This window comes from Onychomys torridus, chromosome 16, assembly GCF_903995425.1.
Source record: "Onychomys torridus chromosome 16, mOncTor1.1, whole genome shotgun sequence".
NCBI classification, from domain to species: Eukaryota; Metazoa; Chordata; class Mammalia; order Rodentia; family Cricetidae; genus Onychomys; species Onychomys torridus.
This window is the reverse complement of record NC_050458.1, coordinates 41,915,979-41,941,333: the sequence shown is the minus strand read 5'-3', so window position 1 is coordinate 41,941,333 and position 25,355 is coordinate 41,915,979. Positions and strand designations below refer to the sequence as shown.

The following is a 25,355-nucleotide window of genomic DNA, read 5'->3' as shown; positions in this document are numbered from 1 at the left end:
TGGTGGTTCTCCCGGTCATGTATGTGTGGCTGCCCACTTGCACATGCCTCCTCAGAGGGCCTCGTCAGAGTTTACTCTTGCTTCCGTCTCTGTAGTCCAGTGTGCTCAGCACAGACACTCATTGCAGCCAGACCTGCACACTTGCTAGGGGCCAGTGCACCCCTCTTCAGGCACTTGGATGTTTTGGCTGGACAGATGAACTAGGCCCAATTCCTCAGGCACTCTGGGCATCAATCCACATAGATATCAGTAGTCATACCTCATTTTTATTTTTCTAATTTTCAAGCTTTTTATCTGGAAATAATTCCACACTTACAGAAAAAAAAAAAAAAGAGAAGAGAAGAGCAGTCGCAGGAATGTTCATGAGTTCTTGCTCTGAGTTGTTAGTTAGTCACCTGTCCTTTCTGAGTTAGTTCTGGACAGGCAACATGTGTTGTGCCTTAGGCCTTGACTCTGTGTCTGTCAGGTGATTCACATAACCAGGACACATATCACAGATCAGATCTGATGTTGACCCAAGGCTTTGATCACCCCTGCCACCCTGAACCATAGTGCCAACCCATTCCCTATTGTATTTATAGCACTTTCTACACCTGCATAGTATAGAATCCAGCCAATTCTACCAGCCTCTGCCTTCTGACTCTCCCTAGCCTTTTGTAATTTAGGTGGTTTTTACAGCTTTCCATGGCTTTTGTGCCCTTAACCAACATAAAAGTATCTTTGGACTCATCTGGTTAGAGTACTTACCTGACATACACAGAATCCTAGATTGAAACGCCAGAATTGCATAGAATGGGCTTGAGGTGCAAGCCTATTATCTAGTACTGGGGAAGTGGAGACAGGGATCAGAAAGTCAAGGTCGTCTTCAACTGCGTGGCAAGTTTGAGGCCAGCCTGGGATACATAAAACTCTGTCTCAAAAGAAAAAAACTGTGCATGGGAATTGGCTTAGCAGTTAAGAGCACTGGCTACTCTTCCAGAGGACCAAGGTTGATTCCTAGCACCCACATGTCTGCTCACAACCATCTATAACTTCAGTTCCAGGGGATGAAAGCCTGTCTTCTGGCCTCTGCAGGTACTGCACATACATGGTACACAAGCATATTTAAACAAAATACCCATACACATAAAAATAATCTAAAGTTGATAAACAACAATAATAAAACCAGGACTTACGTATATATCCACCGCAGTTTAACAACCCCTGAGAGGATTCAGTCAAGCACCTGCTGAGAGGGCTGGCTCTTTGGGCCTCTGACAGTAGACCAATATAACCTCCTATATATGTCACAGTTGATTTTAAGACCTTCTTTGATCTTTTACGTAGTTTTCCAGTACCAGCTTTTATTGTTTTCTTTTCTGCTGTGAGTTAAATGCAGGGCCTTGTGGATGCTCCACCACTGCTCCACCGCTGAGTCTTGCCCAGTCCATAGAGCGCGTCAGTTTAGAGTCTGTTCTCGGGTACGGCATAAAGTGTCGATCTGACTTTTGGACTCCAAATCTGACCCCATTTTTTCCCCTTTGTTTTGGTTTTGTTTTGGTTTGGTTTTGTTTTGTGAGACAGGATTTCTCTGTGTAGCTTTGCACCTTTCCTGGAATTCACTCTGTAGCCCAGGCTGGCCTCGAACTCACAGAGATCCGCCTGTCTCTGCCTCCCAAGTGCTGGGATTAAAGGTGTGTGCCACTATGACCAGCTGTGACCCAATTTCTTGGTACCTTATTAAAGATTGCCTTTCCCTTTTCTGAGACTTCAAACTGTCTGATCATATCCTGAGAGTTTTATGGCACTGGGGGTACTTTTGTTAACCCATGTACTTCTATTGGCTTCTTCATTTGGTTGTTGAGTTGATTTTTTGAAACAGACTCTCTTTGTGTAGTCCTAGTTGGCTTTAAACTCAGACATCCACCTGCCTATACCTCCTGGGAGCTGGAATTAAAGGTGTGCACCCCCATTGACATGTTCCTGCTACACTTCATGATGGTGGCTGTCGTGTGGCTTCCAGGCCTTCCCTGGTCCTAGCTGTGTGCTCTTCCTCCCATGGCGCAGTCTGGGTAGTCGGTTACTCCCATAGCACTGTCCGAAGTTTCCCTTGGGCACATAGTGAACACAGACCCTGCAGGTAAGCCACTGAACACCCTACCTGGGCCATGCAGTGTGTACGCGCTCATACCTCTTGACTCCTGTGGCTCCGCAGTCTGTGTGTCCAGCTTGCCTGTGTGTCCAGCTGATACTCTTGGTTGTGCTCTCTGTTGACCCCTCTCACATGAGACCCTGCTCTGGCCAGAGGACTCCTCCCAGCCAAGTGGGTCATTGCCTGTGGATTTCGTGTCTGTCTTCAACAACCTGATGGAGCTGAGCTTCCAGCCCCTCAGTCTGCCTGCTGGAAATTTCTTCTGTAGGTAGCTGCTTTGGCTTTTCTGGTGTGTAGGCTCCTGCTCATTATGGAGAGCAGTGCCTGTTGGAGATACCCTAGAGCTTGCCTCTGTCTGGGCTTGTGTTCCCAGGCAGGTTGTGTTCGTTTGGGTGGGTTTCCTTGGCAGATAAGTGAGATGCCACGTCACTTTTCCCTGGAGTTTTGTGTGCTGATGAAGAAACCCTCTCCTGCTTCATGGCTGTTGTTTGCAGGTTTTAAGGTTTTACATTCCTCATCAATCTGTGTGGATCTGCATGGGTTTTCACTGGCATCCAGCAATCCTGGCCGGAGTCTTGCCTCAGTAATCTGTGAACCTCCCATCTCTCCAGCCTGCAGGTCTGTCAGGGACAACAAAGGCTTCCTGTCCATTAATCCATCTGCCCCAGTCCCAGCTGAAATAGACCCCTGGAAAAGGTAGTCTGTTGGGGATTTTTGCTGGAAGTAGACTGAAGAGCATTTCTTCTTTGTTGTTATTGGTTTTGTTTTGTTTTGTTTTTTCCCTTTTGGATGTTTTTCGAGACTGGCTGTCCTGGAACTCGTTCTGTTCCAAAAAGTGAGTTAACTTTAGCCTTTCAGTCACTTCAGCCTTATGGAAATCATGGTATCTCCTGGCTGCATATCTTATTGTTGGGTTAGGTCTTTTAGACCTTTGTTTGTTGTGAGTTGTTTTTTGTTTGTTTGTTTGTTTTTGAGACATATTCACTACATAGCTCAGGCTGCCATTGAACTTAGAGTTCTTCTGCCTAAGGAGTGCTGGAATTTACAGGCATGTTCCACCACACTCACCTTGGTGCTAGTGTTAGGACTGTTGGCCTGGTATTTGCTACATGGACTTTCTGTTAAACTAAATCCCATCTTTATTGCCCACACTTTTTTCTTTTTTTCTTTCTGATATTTCTAGACAGAGTTTCTCTGTAACAGCCCTGGCTATCCTGGAACTTGTTTTCTAGACCAGGCTGGCTTGGAACTCACAGATATTCCCCTTCTTCTGCCTCCCAAGTGCTAGGATTAAAGATATGCACCACCACACCCAGCTAAAAAAATACACTTTCTTTCTTTGTATGTTTTGTTTTTCAAGACAGGGTTTCTCAGTGTAGCCCTGGCTGTCCTGGAACTCTGTAGACCAGGCCAGTCTCTGTCTCAGAGATCCTCCTGCCTCTGCCTCCTCTGAGTGCTGGGATTAAAGGTGTGCGCTGCCACCGCCCAGCTTTATTGCCCATATTTTAATTATCTTTTTATTATGAATTATGAGTTCTTTTTATGTTCTGGATTTAAGTTTCTTATCAGATATATATGTTTTGCAAATGTATTCTCCAATTATGTGGTTTTGTTTTCACTTTGTTAGTTGAATTGTTTTTGGCACAGAAGTTTTACCTTTGATGAAATCCAACTTATCTGTCGCTTCTTATAGCTCACACTTTGATGTGATGTTTAAGAACACACTGCTGATTCAAGACCATGAAAATTTTTTCCTTCTTTATTTATTTAAGAAATTCTTTATTCATTTTACATACCAACCATAGATCCCCATCTTACCCCTTCTCCCTTTCTCTCCAGCTCACCCCCCATCCCCTCCTCCAAAGGGGTAAAAGCCTCCCATAGGGAGTCAGCAAAGCCTGGTACATTCAGCTGAGGCAGGACCAAGCCCCTCCTCAAGATTGCGAAAATTTACCCCTGTCTTTTCTTGCAAGCATTTTGTAATTTTAGCTCTTACAGTGAGGTCTTGGATCTGTCTACAGAATTAATGTACATGTCTGGCCTAAAGTAGAACCCAGCCTCATTCTTTTGCATGTGGGCATCTGTCACAGCAAAGTCACTGAAAAACTATCCTTCTCCCATGTAATGTCTGTGACACCCTCACAAGGAGAATCTGGAGAACAGGGAGTATGCCCTTTCACCTGGTACACTTCACCTTCTATGTACTTGGTCCTCCTATTCATCTGGGGGAGACTTGTTCGGAGCCAGAATGCTCCCATCCCAATACCTGGGGCTGCTCAGAAGGAGCCTGTTTCCCGCTGTGCCATCAGGGCCTTAAGTGTTCATGGCCCTTTTCCTCACTTGTGATTATCATCTTTATCATTCCTCCTTAGATACCATATGGCTTATTTTTCCATCAAAATCGGATTTTAAACATTATCACCAAATCAACATTGCCCACTATATGTCCAGTTGAGTCAGTAGGAGGCTGCTAAACATTGGTACCCCCCTGTAGCTTATGAGGTTGACTCCTTATGAGGTAGCTGGGAAGCACTGTGAGCAGTTCCCAAACAGCTAACAAGTTTTTCTTATCTACTTAACTTGCTACAGAATGTCTGTTACACACCTGACTCCAACCCTGTGAACAGGCTGTTTTCCTTAGTTCATGGTCCGTCAGTCCCCCGTTTCCCCCATCCCCGTCCCCCTCCCTACCGCCACCACAACTTGCCCATAAGGCCTACACATATCTGTGACCACTTGCTGGGTCCCTCTCTTTCCTCAGGGTCCACATAGTCCATGGGGGTTCCCAGACTGGGCTCTCCTTTTTTCTGAAGCCACTCACTGTGGACATCTTTAGAACCCACCCACGCCTGGCTTTGGATGTCAGTTTCTGGACTCCCCACCCTCATCTACCTTTTATTCTCTGGGTATCTTGATTGAATGTCACCCCCCAGGAGATGCCAAGAATGTTCCTAAAGGGCTGGGCTTCTGCCCACATGCACAGGAGTGCAGTGCAAAGGGAATAAAACCCCATTCTTTGTTGAGGGAGCATTATTGAATTGCATTCATTTAAAAGGGCTTTTTAAACAAAACTAAGACTTACAATTGTTTCTTTTAGGGATTAAGAGATTATTCTGTGCTTGATAGTTCTCTTTTGTCACCCAAGAAGATTCTTTGGAGAGTCCCCTAGCTTTGATAAAATCTAATATAGGTTAGGGAGAAGGTTGGTGGGGAGAGGTCACCAGAGGAAGGAGGTGCCTTGAGGTCTATCAAAGCACTGTAGGCAGCTACCTGCCATATTGTCACTGTAGAAGGACTATGCTGACACTGTGGGACAAGTTGTCCATCCAAAGTACACTGCCTGTGTCATGGGCTTCAGACTGAAGAAGAGAATGTGAGCAGTCAGGTCTGGGAATTAAATGTTGTGATTTCTGCTGGGAGTTCACTCTGAAGTCAGTCCAGCCATGAAGGGGTCTAAGATGAAGATGACCCACTTTCCAATCCTAAAAGTCTTCTTCAGCTTCATTCAGAGACTAGCTGGCAGAGAGCACAGGAGACTAGAGGGAACCTGGCCGTCTGAGAGGCAGCTGAACTCACAGTATAGCTTGTCTGCACTCACTGGGGGTCACAGTGGCATGAGGGTTTACGACCACTGCTCCTGCCTCAGCCTCGGGCGGAAGTTGCCTGTGTAGTCACTAGTGATGGGGAACTTGGAGTGGCTTCGCACAGGAACTAGTCGTCTATTGCTGCCATTGTCTGTGGCATCTCTGCTCTGACCCCACCCCTGTGTGAGGAGGGCCCAAGGGGCTCATATTATGTGAAGTCAGGACTTTCTTTTTTGTTTTGTTTTGGTTTTGTATGTTTGTTTGTTTTTGTTTTTTGAGGCAGGCTTTCTCTGTGTGACATTCTTGGCTGTCCTGGAAATTGCCTTGTAGGCCAGGCTGGCCTCGAACTCTCAGAGATCCTACTATCTCTGCCTCCCAATCACTGGGATTAAAGGCATGCACCACCACTGCCCAGCCCCGTCAGGACCTTCTGAATGATGACCACATATGGGGTGAACATGGAGTGAATGCAGCCGTTTATCTAGGGCAGAGAAGTCGGTGACCTATAGCTGGGTGGGCTACAAAAGGGTCTTGGTCCGAAGGTAGGGGTATGCATATCTTCCTCCTGGTATATGGGCATGTTTTACCTCTTAGACTCATGTTGAGCCTTTATCTACATCATCTGTTCCTCCCACTGTCCTAAGACTCTTGAGTGAGCCCCCCAGTGTACAGGCATCTACACTTACTTGGGGCCACCCTGAGATCTCTCTGCCAAAGGCTACAGAAATGTCGCAGCTTTAAGTCGATTAGGGGAATCACCATAGCCCTGCATATGCACCTGTAAGATACCCTCACTCTGCACTCAAGACTTCCAGTACTCAGCTATCCGCTGGGTTGGGGTTGGCAGGAGATTGGGTTTGGAGTGCTGAGCTCCAGTGCCACCCATCAGTGTTGGAGGGGTTTATGGGTTCCCTGATGCCCTCTATTCCTGTGCCTGACCCAGAGAACCCAGGTCAAACAGACCCTGCTCCAGCTGTGAGAGGAAGGTAGAGTATCCTCACTACATAAACTTATAAGATATAAATAGAACATTTAAAGGGTTTTTGTTGTTGTTGTTGTTGTTTGGTTTAGTTTTTCTTTTATTTATTTATTTATTTTCAAGACTGGGTTTCTCTGTGTAGTTTCATGACTTTCCATGAACTCACTTTGTAGACCAGGCTGGCCTCGAACTCACAGAGATCCACCTGGCTCTGCCTCCCGAGTGCTGGGATTAAAGGTGTGCGCCACCACCCAGCTAAAATATTCTTTTAAAAAAAAAAAAGCGTTTTTTGAAGACGTGTCATTGTACCAGTGTCTTCACAGGTGTTCTGAGCAGTGTCAACATTGCCTCTTGGTCAGTCTGTTCGCCTGAGGCCATCTCACCTGATGTCCCTTGTGTCTCGAGAGCCCACATGGCATATTCATTGTGTCCCTTTGGATATACTGAGCAGTAACAGTTTTGAGGATTCACTAGGCATTATGTAGAATGTCCTTTTGTTTTGTTTACCTTGTTCCTGTCTTTTAGTTATTGCCTTGTGCCATGGCAGGCCCTGCATTATACTCCTCCAGCCTGTGGGTCAGGAATTGCCAGGCATCTGGAACAAACTCAGTGTAAGACTGTGTGGTGGTGGTGCACAACTTTAACCCCAGCACTTGGGAGGCAGAGGCAAGTGGATCTTTGAGTTTGAGGCCAGGTTGGTCTATGGAGCAAGTTCCAAGATAGCCAGAACTACACAAGGGAATCCTGTCTCAAAAAACAAAAATCAAAAGAGGGAGAGAGACTTTAACATTCATATTAGCTACAGTTTTATAGCCATTGCCCAGTGTTGAAGAACAATGCTTCGTAAGGTAGCCCCAGTTCAGTCACCAAGCAGGGGGCTGCGATCACTGCTTGGGCCCTAAGCCTCTGGCATTAGTGTCATCCCCACGCTGTATAGGAGGGCAGACAGACCAGAAAACATATTTGGGAGGCCTTAGGATCTTACACCTTGATCCACAGGTATGAAACGGGGAGACAGGGGCTAACTGGGAATTTCGAAACCTCAGATTCCACGTACTAGGACACAAGTCCACACTCCGAATCTTTCCCAAATATTTCCACCAACTGGGGACCAATTATTCAAACATGAGCCTATGGTGCCATTCTTGTTCAAACCTCCACAGTGATGTACGTATATGGCTCTTGGCTAAGAACATGAGAGTTCTGCATTGTATCTGGAGGGTAGAGCCTTTAGTAGGAGAAGAGAGAAAGCTAGGCCAGTGTGATAACCCAGGACACAAGGAAAGAGGCTTTTCAAGTGAATTACAGTGCAAGCATTGGAATGCTAGGTGTGAAACACCAGAGTTGAATATGGGAGCTGGAGGACAAGGGCTTCCAAGAGTAACTGCAGAGAGTGAACAGACGTCAACAGTCGGACATAGCCCAGAGAAGAGTGTGCTGAGACCCGCAGCACTCAGAACCTTGGACCTGGACTGATACCCTTTGGATGATGCAGTGCTACAAAGATGTCTTTGTTCTCTGTGAGTCAGTCAGTAGTTTAATTCAGATGTCACAAAGATACCAGCAGGGTTGTGTATGGAAGTTGGCAGGCTAATTCTAAAATTCATGAGGAATTAAAAATAGGTTAAGGACAGCCAAGAAGTGGGACTGTCAGGATATCTTAGTAGGTAAAGGTGCCTACTGCCAAGCCTGGCGACCTGAGTTTGATCCCAGGGACTCACATGGTGGAAGGAGAAAACCAGCTCCTACAGTTGTCCTCTGACCTCCAAACACACACCCAAATGAACACATGCACACAAATAAATAGGAATGTAGTCTAAAAAAGAATAGCCTAGAGCCAGGTACAGTGGCACAGATCTGCAATACCAGCTGTTTGGGAGGTTGAAGTAAGAGGATTATTCATTTAAGGCTAGTAAGTCTCTCTTTGAAAAGGGGAATAGGAACTGAGGCATAGCTCAGTGACAGAGCAAAGACATGCTTACTACATACTGAGGCATAGCTCAGTGACAGAGCAAAGACATGCCTACTACATACTGAGACATAGCTCAGTGACAGAGCAAATACATGCCTACTACATACTGAGGCATAGCTCAGTGACAGAGCAAATACATGCTTACTACATACTGAGGCATAGATCAGTGACAGAGCAAAGACATGCTTACTACATACTGAGGCATAGCTCAGTGACAGAGCAAATACATGCTTACTACATGCAAAGCCCCAGGTTCATCTCTCACACTGAAAAAAAAAGGAAAGAAAATAGAAGAAAGATACTAACCAAAGCACAAAAAGGTTGTTGATTTTTAAATATTTTTATTATATATATAATAAATAATATATATTATTATGTATGTAGATCTTATTACAAATGGTTGTGAGCCACCATGTGGTTGCTGAGAATTGAACTCAGGACCTCTGGAAGAGCAGCCAGTGCTCTTCACCTCTGAGCCATCTCTCCAGCCCCCTAGGTTGTTGTTTTTATTATGCTCCCCTAATAAAGGTACTTGCTGAGCCACAGCTGGACTGGTTGGAGAAGGCAGACAGGATCACAGACAGAAATATTCCCTTGTAAACCTGCACCAACCATTGTTGCTCTTGTTCATCATGGAAGAAATGGTACTGTTTAGCAAGATGAAATGTCATAAGAAACAAAGTCACTTCAGGCAGAGCCAAGATTTCAGTATAAATGGCAACATTATAAAACTTCAAGAAGCCAGTTTATAATAGAATATGCTTGACCTACAAGTACAGCAGATTTCTTAAACCAGAAAGAAAGGGGAGCAACCATGAAGGATTAATAAAAACAATTGATTAAGATTAAAACTCATTTTCTTCAAAAGAGAATAAAAAGACAAATCACAAAGTAGATTCTCGTGACACATCACTGAGAGAGTGTCTGTCTAGAACATGTGTTTAAAGAAAGCTCCCGTGGATTAGTAAGGAACAAAGAAAAACACTATGCTCCTTGTGAGTTTTTCAGGAATTTGAGAAAAGTATTTGACTACATTAGTAATCACTAAAAATAAAAACCACGGGGTTGGGGATTTAGCTCAGTGGTAGAGCGCCTGCATAGCAAGCGCAAGGCCCTGGGTTCGATCCTCAGCTCTGAGGAAAAAAAAACCAAAACACATATGTAGAAATCTTTGTTACATTTGCTGTATTTTCACGTTTGAAATTTTTCATTACAAAGTCTGAAAAAAAAGCAGATCACTTCAAGGGGAGACAGAAGGCATAGACTGAGAAGAAGCTGGCTTTGTGGTGATGTGAGGACCTGAGTTCAGATCCTCTCCACCCATGTAAAAGCTGGATGCAGCAGTGTGTGCTTCTAACCCAACGCCGTAGATGAAGATAAGTGGATTCCCTGGGCTGACTGGACAGTCTAGTCAAAGCAGCCAACTCCAGGTTCAGGGAGAGATACTCTGTCTCAACTAAGCTGGGGATGTGATTGAGGAAACATCCAAGTGTAGACATGTACCTTCATGTACATACGTACATACATGCATACATGCATACATACAGTTGTTTGTAACCACACACACACACCGGGAGGAGAAGGTGGGAGAGCTGCACCAATTCCACTGTTCCTGTACTACCTCTTTTATTTACTTATTTATGTATGTATGTATGTATATGTGTATTTTCCCTGCATGTATGTCTGTGCACCATATACATGCCTGGTCCCCATGGAGGTCAGAAAAGGGCATCATATCCCCTGGAACTGGACAGGCAGATGTGAGCTCTCATGGGGGTGCTAGGGACCAAGGCTGGGTCCTCTGCGAGATCAGCAATTGCTCTTAACTACTGAACCATGTCTCCAGCCTCCAACCTCTTTCCTTTTTGTTTTCCTGTCTGGTGACTTCTACAGAAGCCACAGATTATGAGGATGTATCCCTGACGCTCACTTTGTGACATTCAAACACTCACAGAGCCAGGCATGGCAGCTCATGTCAGAAATCTCACCACTTGCGAAGCTTAGGCAGGAGGATGGCTACAAGATTTTAGACCATTCTGGGCCACAGAATCAGACCTATATCAAAGAGGGCGGGGCTCCCCAGAACACTGCTCTAGCGATGTGCGCACGGCCCTAATGCACGTGCAGCTGCATTGTGCAAGCATGGCCACTGCATCTTTGAAACTTTAAGATCTGGAGGCTGAAGAGATGGTTCAGTGGTTAAGAGTGAGTGATGTTCCTCCAGAATTGACTCCCAGCACTCATGTTGAGTGGCTCACAGACTGTAGTTCCAGCTCTGGGAGAGCCTCCACCCTCTTCTGGCCTATTAGAGCACTGCACACATACGCTCGTGCACACCCATAAATAAAAATAAAATAAACCTTAAATAAACAAAAACTCGGAAGCAGTCTTTAAACATTTACAGCCTGACATCAAACATACTTATATTCCATAACATGGCCTTGTTTGGAGTGTTTACATTTTTATAAATAAAAAGGATTACAGGGCTGCCGGCTGCGGACCAGCCAGGGCAGTAGTTTGTGGTCCTACCGCCCTGAGGGCTCCTAGGAAATAGCACCAGGTGCAGGAGCACTCAGCAGCTGGTGGAAGCCCCTGTCCAGTATATAAGGTGAGAGCTGGGGTCTTGGTTGATTCCTTTGTCCCCTGCAGGTTGGAGTGGGTGGAGATCATCGAACCACGCACTCGAGAACGAATGTATGCCAACCTGGTCACCGGGGAGTGTGTGTGGGACCCACCAGCCGGAGTGCGCATCAAGCGCACCAGCGAGGACCAGTGGTGGGAGCTCTTTGATCCCAATACGTCACGCTTCTATTACTACAGCGCTGCCTCGCAGCGCACGGTGTGGCATCGCCCACAGAACTGCGACATCATCCCTCTGGCTAAACTGCAGACGCTGAAGCAGAACACCGAGTCTCCGCGGGCCTCTGCAGACAGCAGCCCGGGAAGGGGCAGCCGCGATGGTAGCACCGGCTCCTCGCTGGAGCCAGAGCCCGAGGAAAGGGCACAGGAGCTGCCAGTTCGCGGCGGGCGAGCGACAACCTTGGTCACTTCGAAGGAAGAGAGTAGCAGGTGAGGAGGCAGGGCGGGGAAATGGGCGTGGGGAGGGTACTAAGCAGGGAGGGGCTGAGGTGGCAGAGGACTGCACGTGGCTTGCAAGACTGTTAGTTGTCCAGTAATAGGGTTTAAAAGTCTTTGCTGGGCCCAGATTATTAGGCAGGCCAGCCACTTCCTCTTTGGTTTATTGACTGTGTCATTAGTCACCTGTGGAAGTGAACAAAGCCTTGGAGGAAGGGAAGGTCAAGTCAGGCCAGGTGTGGTGTTGCACACCTGTTATCCCAGCATTTGGGAGGCAGAGGCAGCCAAGGATCAGGATATGAGGTCAGCCTATGGTAAGTGAGACCCTGATTCAAACACGGGAGGGAGGGAGGGAGAGAGGGAGGGAGAAAGGCACCGAGGAGGAAAACCAGACACATGGAGCCCCTGCACCCCTTTCCAGAAGGCTATGGATGTACCTTCAGTGGGGGCACTTCTGCTAATAGTTGTATCATTGGGTACTGGGTAACTTATGGAGAATGAAGGGCCGCCTCTGAATCCTGCAGCAGGAGGGATAGAAGGGCTACCTTCCTTTGAAAAAGCCCATCTGGAACCGGGGAGGACCATGATATTGCTGTCACTGCTTGTATCTGAGCCAAACTGAGTCTCCTGGACCCCCCAGGATGGAAGTCCTTCTGTTAATTGCTTGAGCAGGTGAAGAGCCTGTGGTTCAGGCAGAGGACCTGGTCTGCATGGTCAAACAGGTGAAGCAGATGGTGTGACTCTGCTGGGGGCTATCATTGTACCCTTGCTTCTTCTGGTGGAAATAAGGCTATGGTATACTGGCTGGCCTTGAAGTGCATTGGGTGTCTTTCTGAGATGGTGGTGTCACATTTTTTGCTGTTTCAGTGGAGGATTTCCCCAGAAATAGCAGTCCTTAACAGAACCTGGGTTTGCAAGGGGCTACTGAGGCCCGGGACTTCCTCCAGGAGCTGCTGTATCTCGGGACAGTAGAGTACTGGGAAGAAGGGACAGGGCAGACTGGGTTTTCTCAGAGTCTGGGCTCATTTGAAGTGTAAGGCGGGAGGTGCTGAGCACAGAGTGCTACTGTAGCCTCTCCAGGACCAATCCAGAGAGAGGTCAGGCCTGGAGCCTCAGCCAGGGGAGGGGGAACACTATGAAGGAGCTGGTGTAGCCCGCGGAAGCTAGACAGTGGTGTAGGCATAGCATGGCCTGGCAGGCAGTGGAGAAGTTAGAGAACAAAGGAGCCGACTATCCACAAGGATTATATTCTGCCTCCCTCCAGCAAGTAGTTTTTTGCTGAGGATAACTGAGCTTTTCATAAGGATCATCGTGTTAGGGAATCTCTTCTGGTTTCTGTTCTCCAGGGATCTTTATCAGGAAAGGATGTGGTTCTCTGAGATGATGGTGTGGGCTTTCGTCAGTCTATTAATGTGGTAGATTTCTTCGATTGAGCCTAATTTTCTTACATTGAAACATCCTTGAGTTTGTGTTTAATTACCCCAGTGGTATCCATGTGTGTTTGACACATGAAAGAACTCTGTGTGGGCTAGGCAGGTGGGTTTGTGAAACATCCCAGTGGAACATTCAGAGCAAGACAGCCAGAGTGCTTGTTCTCCAGCAGAAATTTCCAGAAGAGATGACATGGCAGAGACGTAGGGTTCAGACTTCCTACAAGTTAGGAGCCAGTGAGGTTTATGACCTAAGTGGTGACTTGGGCACAGTGCACAAGACTAAGTATAGTCTCAGCACTTAAGAAGAAAGTCCAGGAGTTCAAGGTCAGCCTAGTGAGATCCTCTCCTAAAAAAGAAAAAACAAAACAAAACAAAAACCCTTACAGACATTCACAAATAAGATCCAGCAAGAGGGTGTAAAGAAACGAAATCTTGAGGCTGGATAGAGTAAGAACACTTGTTACTCTTGCAGAGGACCCAGGTTCAATTCTCAGTACCCATGTGGTAGTTCATAACCATCCATAACTCCAGTTCTAGGGTATCCAACACCCTTTTCTGACCTCTCTGAACACCAGGCACACATGTGGTACACATATAAATGCACTCATACACATAAAATAAAATAAATCTTTAAAAAAAAGAAGAAATGAATTTTTTTTGCAAGGATTAACATCCAGTGACCATCTGCCCTCAGGTCCTACTTGAATCCTTCTTTTCCATGTGAAACTTCTGTATGGAGAGAAAATCCAGAGGAAGAAGCCCACATATTTAGTGTATACATTATGGTAAATTCTCATGCATATGTATGCACCATGAACATCACAGCCGTGGGAGTGATGCCTCCATTACCCCGACTCTCTTGGTCTTGGTGTCCCTCTTCACCACCACATTTGTAGACTGTGCATCTGCTTCTGTTACAGAAGTTAATTTATTGTGAGAATTTCACCTGAACTTAAGCCCTGTATACTCCTGTCTTCTCTTTCTTTTTATTGTTTAACATGTTCTGTGTATCAGCACTTCTGAATAGTATCCTACAGATAGTGTAGATTTTTAGATAGTCTTGCCATGTAACCCACAATGACCTCAAACAGTCCTGATCCTGCTGCCTCCCCAGTGCTGAAATAACAGGAATGCACTATGATGCTCAGATTGGGGCTGCTCCAACCCACTTTACTTCTTTTGGGTGTTGTTTGAGATAGGGTCTCATTGTATGCCTCTAGCTGACCTGGAATTCACTATGTGAATTCATGATGGCCTTGAACTCACAGAGATCCTCCTGCCTATGTCTCTATAGTGCTGGGATTAAAGGTATGTGCCCCCATGCCTAATCAGCAAGTGCTTCTAACTGCTGAGCCAACTCTTCCTTGAACGATCCGCCTGCCTCCACCTCTGGGGTACTGGAATCATAGCTATGGGCCAACACATCCAGTTTTTGTGATACTTAGAATTGAAATGAACTTAGAGCCTTCCTCGCATATGCTAGGCAAAGACTACTCCTGTCATGTGTTGTTTTTTACTCTTTTGGGGACCTACCACCCAGCTCCCAAATAAATATGCAGAGGCCTTTTCTTATGAATGCCCGGCCTTAGCTTGGCTTGTTTCTTGCCAGCTTTTCTCAAATTACCCCATCTACCCTTTGCCTGTGGGCTTTTCCTATTCTCTTACTTCTGTAAATCTTACTCTTATTCTATGGCTTGCTGTGTAGCTGGGTGGCTGGCCCCCAGAGTCCTCCTTCTTCTCCAGCTACTTCTTCCTTCCTAGATCTCACCTCCCAGATTTCTCCTTCTGTTTATCCTCTCTGCCTGCCAGCCCCACCTATCCTTTCTCCTGATTCACTATTGGCCATTCAGCTCTTTATTAGACCATCAGATGTTTCAAATAGGCAGAGCAACACAGCTTCACAGAATTAAACAAAAGTAACACACATTAAAATAATATTCCCCAACACTACCAAATGAGTTACATTACCCGTCCTTTATTTTTTTTAATGTTTTTACTGTGATTAGTTTTGTTTTTTTTTTTTCTTTTTTTCTTTCTATTTTGGATCTCAAGCAACTAACTGCCCTGAGATTTCGTGTTATGGCTTTCTTTGTGTGTGTGGTTGTTTGTTTATTTGTTTGTTTTGGTTTGGTTTGTTTTTTGAGACAGGGTGTCTCTGTGTAGCTTTGCGCCTTTCATGGAATTCACTCTATAGCCCAGGCTGGCCTCGAACTCACAGAGCCTGGCTCTGCCTCCCAAGTGCTGGGATTACAGGCATGCACCACCACTGCCTGGTTCATTGTGTTTCTTGTGCTTGGGACCTGTGGAGCTTCTTGGGCTCATGGCTGTAGAGTTTTCATCAAGTCTGAGAAATTCTCAGCCAGTTTTTCTTCACGCTTTTATTTTTCCTTTACCCCCAGATTCCAGTTATAAGTATACTAAACCTTTTGCCATTGTCCCTTAGCTCACTGATGCTCATGACTTTTTTCTTCCTTTATTTTATGTATGTGAGTGTCTGGCATGCATATCTGTGCACCATGTGTGTGTGTTTGCTGCCCACAGAGATGAGAAGAGGGTGTCAGATTTCCCAGAACTGAAGTTACAGATGGTTTGACCCACTATGTCAGTGTTGGGCTCTCTACAAGAACAGCCAGTGCTCTTAACCACTGAGCCTTCTCTCCAGCGCCTGTTTCTATTATTATTAATTAGTGACTGTGTTTGAATACGTGCATGTGAATGCAAGTGCCTCTGGAGGCACCAAGTATAGATCCCCTTGGAGTCAGAGTTACATGTGGTAGTGAGCCACCCAGTGTGGGTACTAGGAACTGAACTTGTGTTCTCTATAAAAGCCATACATACTCCTTTTTAAAAGCAGGGTCTCACTCTGTAGACCAGGCTAGTCTCAAACTCACGGATATCTGCCCACCTCTGCGTCTTGAGTGCTGGTACTAAAGGCATGCACCACCTCCTCCAGCTGCACTCTACCAGCTCCACTAGACTCTTTCCCACTGAGCCATCTCTGCAGCCCCTCGGTGCTTACTCTTATTCAGCCCTTCCAGGAAATCTTTCACTTTGTAAATTGGAATGTTCATATCTATCTATCTATCTATCTCTCTCTCTCTCTCTCTCTCTCTCTCTCTCTCTTTATTTTTTTCTGGAGCTGAGGACTGAACCCAGGGCCTTGCGCTTGCTAGGCAAGCGCTCTCCCACTGAGCTAAATCCCCAACCCTCATCTCTATAACTTTTTAAAGAAGTATTTTTGCTTTAAAAAATATTTTTATGTGTATGAATGTTTTGCCTGCATGTTTGCACCATGTCTATGTCTAGTACTCTCAGAGACCAGAAGAGGGCATCAGATCCCCTAGAACTGGAGCTGCAGACCCTCGTGAGCTGCTAAAAGGAAGCTAGGAACTTAATCCATCCAGGTCCTCTACAGGAGCAGGAAGCACTCTTAACTGATGAACCATCTCTCCAGCCCAACATTTTAATGATTGATTGATTGATTGATTGATTGAGACAGGGTCTCATGTAACCCAGGCTGGTCTTGAACTTACTATGTAGCTGGAAGATGACCTTGGACTTGTGGTCCTCCTGTCTCAACTTCCCAAGTACTAAGATTATAGGCGTGTGCAGTCACACTTTGTTTTATAGGGCTGGGGCTTTACACATTCTAGGCAAGCACTCTACCAGCAGAGCTTCATCCCTTTCTCCTCATCTCTAGAGCTTTACCTTGGGTCATTTTATGGTTTTGTATATCTTATGCTTCTGTTGACCTTGCTTAGCTTTTTTTTTCCTTTTCTTTTTCTTATTTATTTATTTATTTATTTGTTTATTTGTTTGTTTGGTTTTTCTGAGACAGGGTTTCTCTGTGTAGCTTTGCGCCTTTCATGGAACTCACTTGATATCCCAGGCTGGCCTCAAACTCACAGAGATCCGCCTGGCTCTGCCTTCGGAGTGCTGGGATTAAAGGTGTGCGCCACCACCGCCTGACTTTTTTTTTTTTCTTTTCTTTTCTTTTTTTTTTTAAGGTTTATTTATTTATTATGTATACAGCATGTATGCCCGCAGGCCAGAAGAGGGCACCAGATCTCATTACAGATGGTTGTGAGCCACCATGTGGTTGCTGGGAATTGAACTCAGGACCTCTGGAAGAGCAGTCAGTGCTCTTAACCTCTGAGCCATCTCTCCAGCCCTTTTTTTCTTTTTTAAACTTTATTTATTATTATTGTTGGAGTGTGTGTGTATATGTAGGAATAGCATACATGTGCTACAGTGTGCATGTGGAGGTCAGAAGCAATCTTGTGGAGTTGATTCTCTCCTTCCATCTTTACTTGGGTTCTGGGAATCAAACTCAGGTCGTCAGGCAAATGTCTCTATCTGCTGAGTCATCTTAATTTATTCAGCTTTTTTTTTCTTCTAACCTTTTCAGCATATGGAATACACTTTGAATTACTCGTTAATGCCCTCCCTTGCTAATTTCACCATCTGTGTTCATTCTGGGCCAGGTCCAGCTGACTGGGTGTTCTCTTTGCAGAACACTGTGTAAGCAGAGTGCTGTCCTATGAGGACAGGCATGCCACACATGAAGCAGGGCATCTGCCCCAGCAGAGAGCACCTCAGGCCATGTTCTGAGAGAGATCCAAAGGCACCTTGCAAGCAGCAGGTAGCCAGTGTGGCTGCTCCAAGGAGCAGAAGCATTGACATTCCCTGATGTGAAAACCAATGGTAGGGGCTAGTTGATGCCTGCCACGAAAATATGAGGTTCTGTGTTTGGAGACCAGCACCCATAAAAAAGCCAGGCATAGGAGCCAGGCATGGTGGCATATGCCTTTAATCCCAGCACTCAGGAGGCAGAGATAGGAGAATTCCTATGAGTTCAAGGCCAGTCTGGTCTATAGAGTAGTTTCCAGGCCAACCAAGCCTACATAGAGAGATCTTATCTCAAAATACAAAACAAAACAAAATCAGGCATGGGCATGCATATATAAGCTAGCATGAGTGTAACCTAGCATGGTCATGCATATGTAACCTAGGCAGAGACAGATGTCTCCAGAGCCTGCTGGCCAGTAAGTCTAGCCCATTTCAGTGAGAGACCTTCTCTCAAAAGTTAAGGTGTATGGGGCTGGGGATTTAGCTCAGTGGTAGAGCACTTGCCTAGCAAGCGCAAGGCCCTGGGTTCAGTCCTCAGCTCTGGGGAAAAAAAAAAAGTTAAGGTGTAGGGGCTGGAGAGATGGCTCAGAGGTTAGAGAACATTGGCTGTTCTTCCAGAGGTCCTGAGTTCAATTCCCAGCAACCACATGGTGGCTCACACCCATCTGTAATAAGATCTGGCTCCCTCTTCTGGCTTACAGGGATACATGCAAACAGAACACTGTATACATGATAAACAAATACATCTTTAAAAAAAAAAGTTAAGGTGTAAACACTGGTCAAGAACAGCATCAGGGGCTGGAGAGATGGCTCAGAGGTTAAGAACACTGCTTGCTCTTCCAAAGGTCCTGAGTTCAATTCCCAGCAACCACATGGTGGCTCACAACCATCTGTAATGAGATCTGGTGCCCTCTTCTGGCCTGCAAGGACACATGCAGACAGAATACTGTATGTGTAATAAATAAACAAATCTTTAAAAAAAATAAACAAAAACAAAACCCTCTGGTCTCCACACACATGCACACACACATACACACAGAGATATTCATAAAGAGTGGCAAAAGAAATCTGGGCGGTGGTGGCACACACCTTTAATCCCAGCACTCAGGAGGCAGAGCCAGGCGGATCTCTGTGAGTTCGAGGCCAGCCTGGTCTACAGAGCAAGATCCAGGACAGGAACCAAACTACACGGAGAAACTCTGTCTTAAAAAACAAAACAAACAAACAAAAAAAAAAAAAATGGCAAAAGAAAGCCAATGGCAAGCGTCCTATGTTGTGAATTATGACAAAATTTTTGCTTCTTCACACAGATGGGTGTTGCCAAGTAGAGAGATCTGTCCATGCATGTACAATTTGAACTGAGCATAGCCATCGTTCAGGTGGCAATATCAAGCTCTGTTAGAGTCTTCCCTTGATATTAATTTTTTATTTGTTATTGTTTTTTATTTGAGCCTGGGTCTCATACTATAGTGCAGGCTAACACAGAACTTACTATGCCGCCCAATGTGGTCTCCAACTAATGGCAGTCTTCCTGCCTCATCTTCCCAGTTGCTAGAATTACAGGCATGAGCTGCCACACCCAGCTGGTGCTTTTCTTTTAGCACGCCATGGAGATCAGTGGCACCTGAATGAGGCTTAGATAGGCTCTTCTCAGTCACACTAATTACATGGATTTTAAAACTAATTTCCTTTGCATTTTGTCTGAAAATCTTGCAGTTTTATCTGCTACAGATGTGTGTTGGAATGGGATCACACCTCTTTTTATTTTGACAGCTTGGGAAATAAAGCAGCTAGAGGTTGTCATGGTTGAGACATCAGTCATCCTTGAAGTGACTGCTGCAATGTGTTTCATATGTAAGCACTGTTTGCCCTGGGATTGTAGGCTTAATTCTTTTTGTGGAGTCTTGGGAGATTGTATCTTTCAAGGATTTGGTTCATTTCACGTTGTTACCAAATCTGTGAGTGAAAGAACAGTTCACACCATCCCATATTATCCTTTAAATGCTCTTGAGATATAGCTGTAATGATGATCTCTTTCAGGTTTTTCTTTTTTTTTTTTTTTAGATTTATTTATTTATTATGTACACAGCATGTATGCCTGCAGGCCAGAAGAGGGCACTAGATCTCATTACAGATGGTTGTGAGCCACCATGTGGTTGCTGGGAATTGAACTCATGACCTCTGGAAGAACAGTCCGTGCTCTTAACCTCTGAGTTATCTCTCCAGCCCCCCTCTTTCAGTTTTTAAAGATGTATTTATGTATTTTATGAATATGGGTACTTTGTATGTATATCTGCACACTAGAAAAGGGCATTGGATCCCATGGGACTACAATTTTAGACTGTTGTGAGCTGCCACGGTAGACTTAATTCACTAAGAAACAATAACAACTGATATGTAAAATCAAATTAATTATAAAATAAAATAATGTAAAAAAGAAAGAAACATTAGCAAAGCAGGTGGTGGTGGGCACTCCTTTAATCCCAGTACTGGGGAGACAGAAGCAGGTGGATCTCTCTGTGAGTTCAAGGCCAGCCTGGTCTACAGAGCAAGGTCCGGGACAGGCACCAAAACTACACAGAGAAACCCTCCCTCAAGAAAAAAAAAAGGAAAGAAAGAAACATCAGTAATACTATACTAGGTGTGATGGTACACATCTCTAATATCAGTATTTGAGAGTCTGAGGCAGGAGAATCACAAGTTTGAGGCTAGTCTAGGCTATATAACTGAAAACTTTTTCTCATTCAGAAAATTTCTATGTTTTCTCTTAGTCTAAAAAGAAATCATAATATAATTTTACTCCTTCCAAGCTTTTAGCATGCTGTGTGGTAGGGCATGTCAAGAATACTTAGCTTGGGAAAAAAAAAAAAAAAAAAAGGAATACTTAGCTCTTATTTCTAACAAAAAAAAGAAGAAGATCTTAGTGGAATTATTTAAAGCAAGGTCCATGAGCATGAGTGAAATCTGTTGTTGACACTGTTATTTCCATAGTTCATGATAGATTCAATTTTTTTTCTGCAGAGTCCTTCTACTGAAAAGTATAATAACTGTGGGCTTCTATCTCTACATGAGCCTACATGTTCTCAGGTCTTATTAATTGGTCTCCTAAGTCTCTAATACACACTTACTCTTAGCATTATTACTTGCAACACATTTTGGCAGTTTTTACTTCTGGTTGTGCTTAATTAGTGGTTTATCTGTGTTTTGGGGTATGACGTGTCTCTCCTAAAAGGCTCATGTGTTGAAGGCTTTGTCCCCACCTAGTGGTGGTGTTGACAGATAATTAGATTACAAGGGCACTGAGGGCATTAATCCAGTAATGAAATCACAATTTAATGGAGTAATGGAGGCGCGCCTGTCTAAAGTCCTACGTCACTGAGAGTCTCTCCTTGATCATATATCTTCTTTTTTCTTTTTCTTTTCTTTCTTTTTTTTTTTTTTTTTCAAGACAGGGTTTCCCTGTGTAGCTTTGCACCTTTCCTGGAACTCACTCTGTAGCCCAGGTTGGCTTCAAACTCACGAGAGTGTTGGGATTAAAGGTGTGCGCCACCACTGACCAGCTTTGAAGTGTATATCTTGTTCCTGGTCCTTGCACATGTCTCCTTCCATCCCTTGCCTCCTTTCAGATGTTGTGCTCTGTCTTACCATAGCCCAGACACAATGGACAGGCAGAACTTGACGTCATGAGCCAATAGCCCTCTCCTCCTGTTACGTCTGGTATTTTATCACATTGAGAACTGGTGGACTGGGCTCATTTGACCAGTCTCTGCTGCAGCTCTCTACATAAACAGTTTATGGGGCAGTTTCTTATTATTTAAGCTTAGCTCTGACTCATGATAAATTGATCAGTGTCAGTAGCTCTATGTCTCTTGTGGACCTTACCTATAGAAGAAACTGTGCCAAAGACTAGTAGTCTTTGGCACATTTATTGTATCTGGACATACTGTTTGGGCTGCTGCAGTCAATACAATTTAATTATTCATCATTAGTGAATCAGCTTTCCTTGCTTAACTAAGTGAGCCCCTCAGGCTGGGGAGGTGGCTTAGTAGGTAAGTGCCTGCCTTCCAGGCATGAGGACCTGAATTCAGATTCTTAGCACCTACATAAAAACTATGGGCATAGTCAAATATACCTGTCCCCTAGTGCCGTGGAGATGAAGATGGTAGAACTCTCTGATCATTCATTCTATCTAAGTGATGCACACTGGCCTTGGTGAGAAACCCTGTCTCAGACTATAAGGTGGAAGGCAATCCAGCAAGACACAATGTCAACCTCTGGTCTTATACACGCGTGCACATGGAAGACAGAGAAACTGAGAATTTTCTTTCTTCTAATGGTGATCTTTTTTTGTCCAGTAAATATGCTATAATGAGATAGTCCATCTTGAGGTTTCTCCTTCCTTTTAAAGTCCCTGGGAGCATTATATAAGTTGAGATTGTTGTGACATGTGCTCAGTAATGCTAACTTGTTCTCTTAGCGCTGCGGCATGTCACTGTCATAAACATGGTGTTAACCATCCAACCCAGTTTACTGTGCTCAAGAACATGACGTTTAGGGTCCATTTTTCTTTTATTGCTTTGATGTTATAAATATTTTCTGATATTAAAACATAATAAAACATCATGATGAGATACTAATGCTGTTAAGCTATAACTGCATCATTGTGATTTTCTGCCATTGAGCAATACATGGGTTATAAGAACCATGCTGAGTCTCTCTCTTGACTGCTCAGCTCTGCTGTTTAGTACAGATGCATCCACATACAGTATAGGAGTAAGTCATTGTGCTAAGAAATTTGAATACCATGCAATTTCCACACCATGAAGTATTTTCCATCATTTAAAACATATAAAACCCATTCTTAGCTCACGGCCTTATAAAAATAGGAAGCAGACTAAAACTGGCTGTAATTTCTTGACTCCTGATTTAAACTGCAGCCATTTTTTTTAATAGCCAACATAGAGGCCCCAGATGTGGCTTGAACTCCTGTCAGCCTCACTATAAGGCTGCATTTCCTAGACTATGACAGGCTCCTCTCCCACTCCTGTTCTACTCTCCGCTGAAACCTCCCTCTCTGCTGACCTTTGCTGCCCCTGTCTTAACCCTGTGGATGCCTGAGGGTCCGGTTTGTTATTTAGCAGACTCCCCATGCAGTAGGACCCGCTTGTGTCCCTGCCCCAACTCAGGGCCAACCTGGCATCGGTGATTAATGAGGATATGAGATGTGTTCCAACCTTTGGCAAAGGTGGAGAGGATAGGTTGACATTGACTCCTCCTGCCTAGGCACTAGTGGCTGGAGGTGGGATGTAGAAGGAGCATCAGCCCTAAAGGTCCTGGGTGCCCCTAGTTGTGTGAGCCAATGTTAGAAGCAGCCTTCAGAAACATGGAGTCCTCTGGAATACTGAAGTAGAGTAGCAGGCAGGTGAAATGGCTTTTCCACGTGTCTCCGGGGAGAGGAGGGCATGAGCCTAGGAGGAGGACACACACATCGTGCTGTGCCCAGTGTGCCCTGCCACTGTGTGACACAGCAGTGAGCTTGGGGAACCTGCAGGCGGGCTGATGACTGCGTCCCATGCTCTGAAAGGTCTTGTGACATTTGGTGACCAGCCAGACATAACAGGATGGATACCCTGCCTGAAACAGATATAAACATAGGTATCCTAGAGTTATGTTTACATATTTCATTTATTATTTTCTAGCTTTCTACTATATATCATAATTCTATATTGGAAGATATTGACTGCCAGCTTTTGTTAATAATTGCTACTCATTCATTCAGTCTTTTGAAATACATGTCCATCCAGAAGCAAAGATAAAACACCCTAGTGTCATCTCTTACTGATTTTCAGGTACATATTCTTGCAGTTTTTGAAATATTGTACAGTATTCTGCCAGATGTAATGGCACACATCTGAAGGATATGCTGAGGAGGCAGAGATCATGCATTGTATGACATTTTAGCCTTTACATTCTCACCGTAAACAGTGTGCTTTCTGGACTTTTAGACATAGGACTTCTTTCTGGAATACTTGCTGTCTTCCTAATTTTCTATTGCTGTTGACTAAATTCTTCTATGTTGCCTCAGGCCATTTTCCGCTCCCATAGTAAGGTATTTTTAGCAGGGTGATTCATAGAGGAGACTGGCTTATTTTGGTTCATGGTAAAGTGAAGGCATGAGAGACAAAGGAGCTGCTCTACCCTGCAATGCCTTGCTCTCACAGATCTCTTAAGAGCACTCTACCCCCACAGAAACTCAGCAGTGCCCTCATGGCGGGGGTCACATTGCCTCATCCCTCTTCAAGACTTTTCCTTTCCTTAGGTTGGAGCCATATTTCAATGTGAGTTGGTGTGAACAAAACATAGCATATGTATTGGTTGGTGAGTTTCAGCATCTGTGCTCTCCCTGTGCTGCATTGTTTAGACAGGGAGCTTTGTGCCCCCATCTTTATGTGGTGTGCCCTTGAGGTCTCCTTCTGTACTCTGAATATTTTCTCTTAGCTATTTTAACATTTTTTTCAATACTTTTACTTTGTGTGTGTGTGTGTTAGGCAGTGTGTATGCCTGTCTATGTGTGTGCTTATGGAGGCCACAGTTAACTTCAGGTGTCTTTGTCTAGTACTCTTTGGCTTATGGTTTTGAAACAGCATCTCCTGATAACTTGGAGCTTGCCATTTTGGCTAGATTTGCCCTTATATTTGTTTATGAGGAGGGTCTTTTTGGTTTTTGGAGTGGCATGTGCCACCACTGCCCCACTTATGAAGAGAGTCTTAATGCTTATCCCAGACTTACCTTGAACCCCAGCCTCCCAGTTGTTGAAGTTACAAGCATAAACCATTAAGCCCAGATAAATGTGGAGCTTCGGTGGAATAATGCTTGAGACTGAACCCAGGGCCTGTACTTGTGAGCTGCCGTTGAGCTTCACTGTTAACTTCTACTCTTGCTATCATGTAAGTACACTTGGTTGCCAAACAGTCAGTTGAAAAGCCAAAATATGTGTGTGTGTGTGTGTGTGTGTGTGTGTGTGTGTGTGTGTGTGTACTGCTGGGTGGTGGTGGCGCATGCCTTTAATCCCAGCACTTGGGAGGCAGAGGCAGGCGGATCTCTCTGAGTTGGAGGCCAGCCTGGTCTACAGAGTGAGTTCCAGGACAGCCAGGGCTACACAGAGAAACCCTGTCTACAAAAACAAAACAAAACAAAACAAAAAGCAGAAAAGCCACAGGTGGGTATGTGCTTAAGGAAGTAAAGCCTGACTACAGACCAGCCCTGTGTAACTGTTTGATAGCCCAGGTAGAGAGGTCTTGTTTCAGAACCTTGAACCAGGAGGAGTCTGTGAAGACAAAATGGCAGTGGGCCTTCTCAGATGGAAGGACCTCTTCATAGGTCTCTACTGAGCTCTATGAGGATAGTTTAAGGCACATGATTGAATACAATAAAGGAAGGGTGTTTTGTTTTTTTTTGTTTGTTTGTTTGTTTGTTTTTTGCTTTTTGTTTTTTGTTTTGGAATGTAATGAATCTGAAAGAGAGACCAGACCCATCTTACAACTATAATTCT

General features: G+C 44.7%; 1 protein-coding gene across 7 annotated transcripts in view; it reads left to right on the top strand.

The window, feature by feature from the left end:
* Nucleotides 1-25,355, top strand: part of Arhgap39 (Rho GTPase activating protein 39) — a 114,204-nt gene that overhangs the window by 60,760 nt on the left and 28,089 nt on the right. For all 7 annotated transcript variants that reach the window (XM_036208500.1, XM_036208497.1, XM_036208494.1 and 4 more), the window contains one exon: nt 11,316-11,735. In XM_036208500.1, the coding sequence (XP_036064393.1) occupies nt 11,316-11,735 (420 nt within the window). The remainder of the gene's footprint in view (nt 1-11,315; nt 11,736-25,355) is intronic.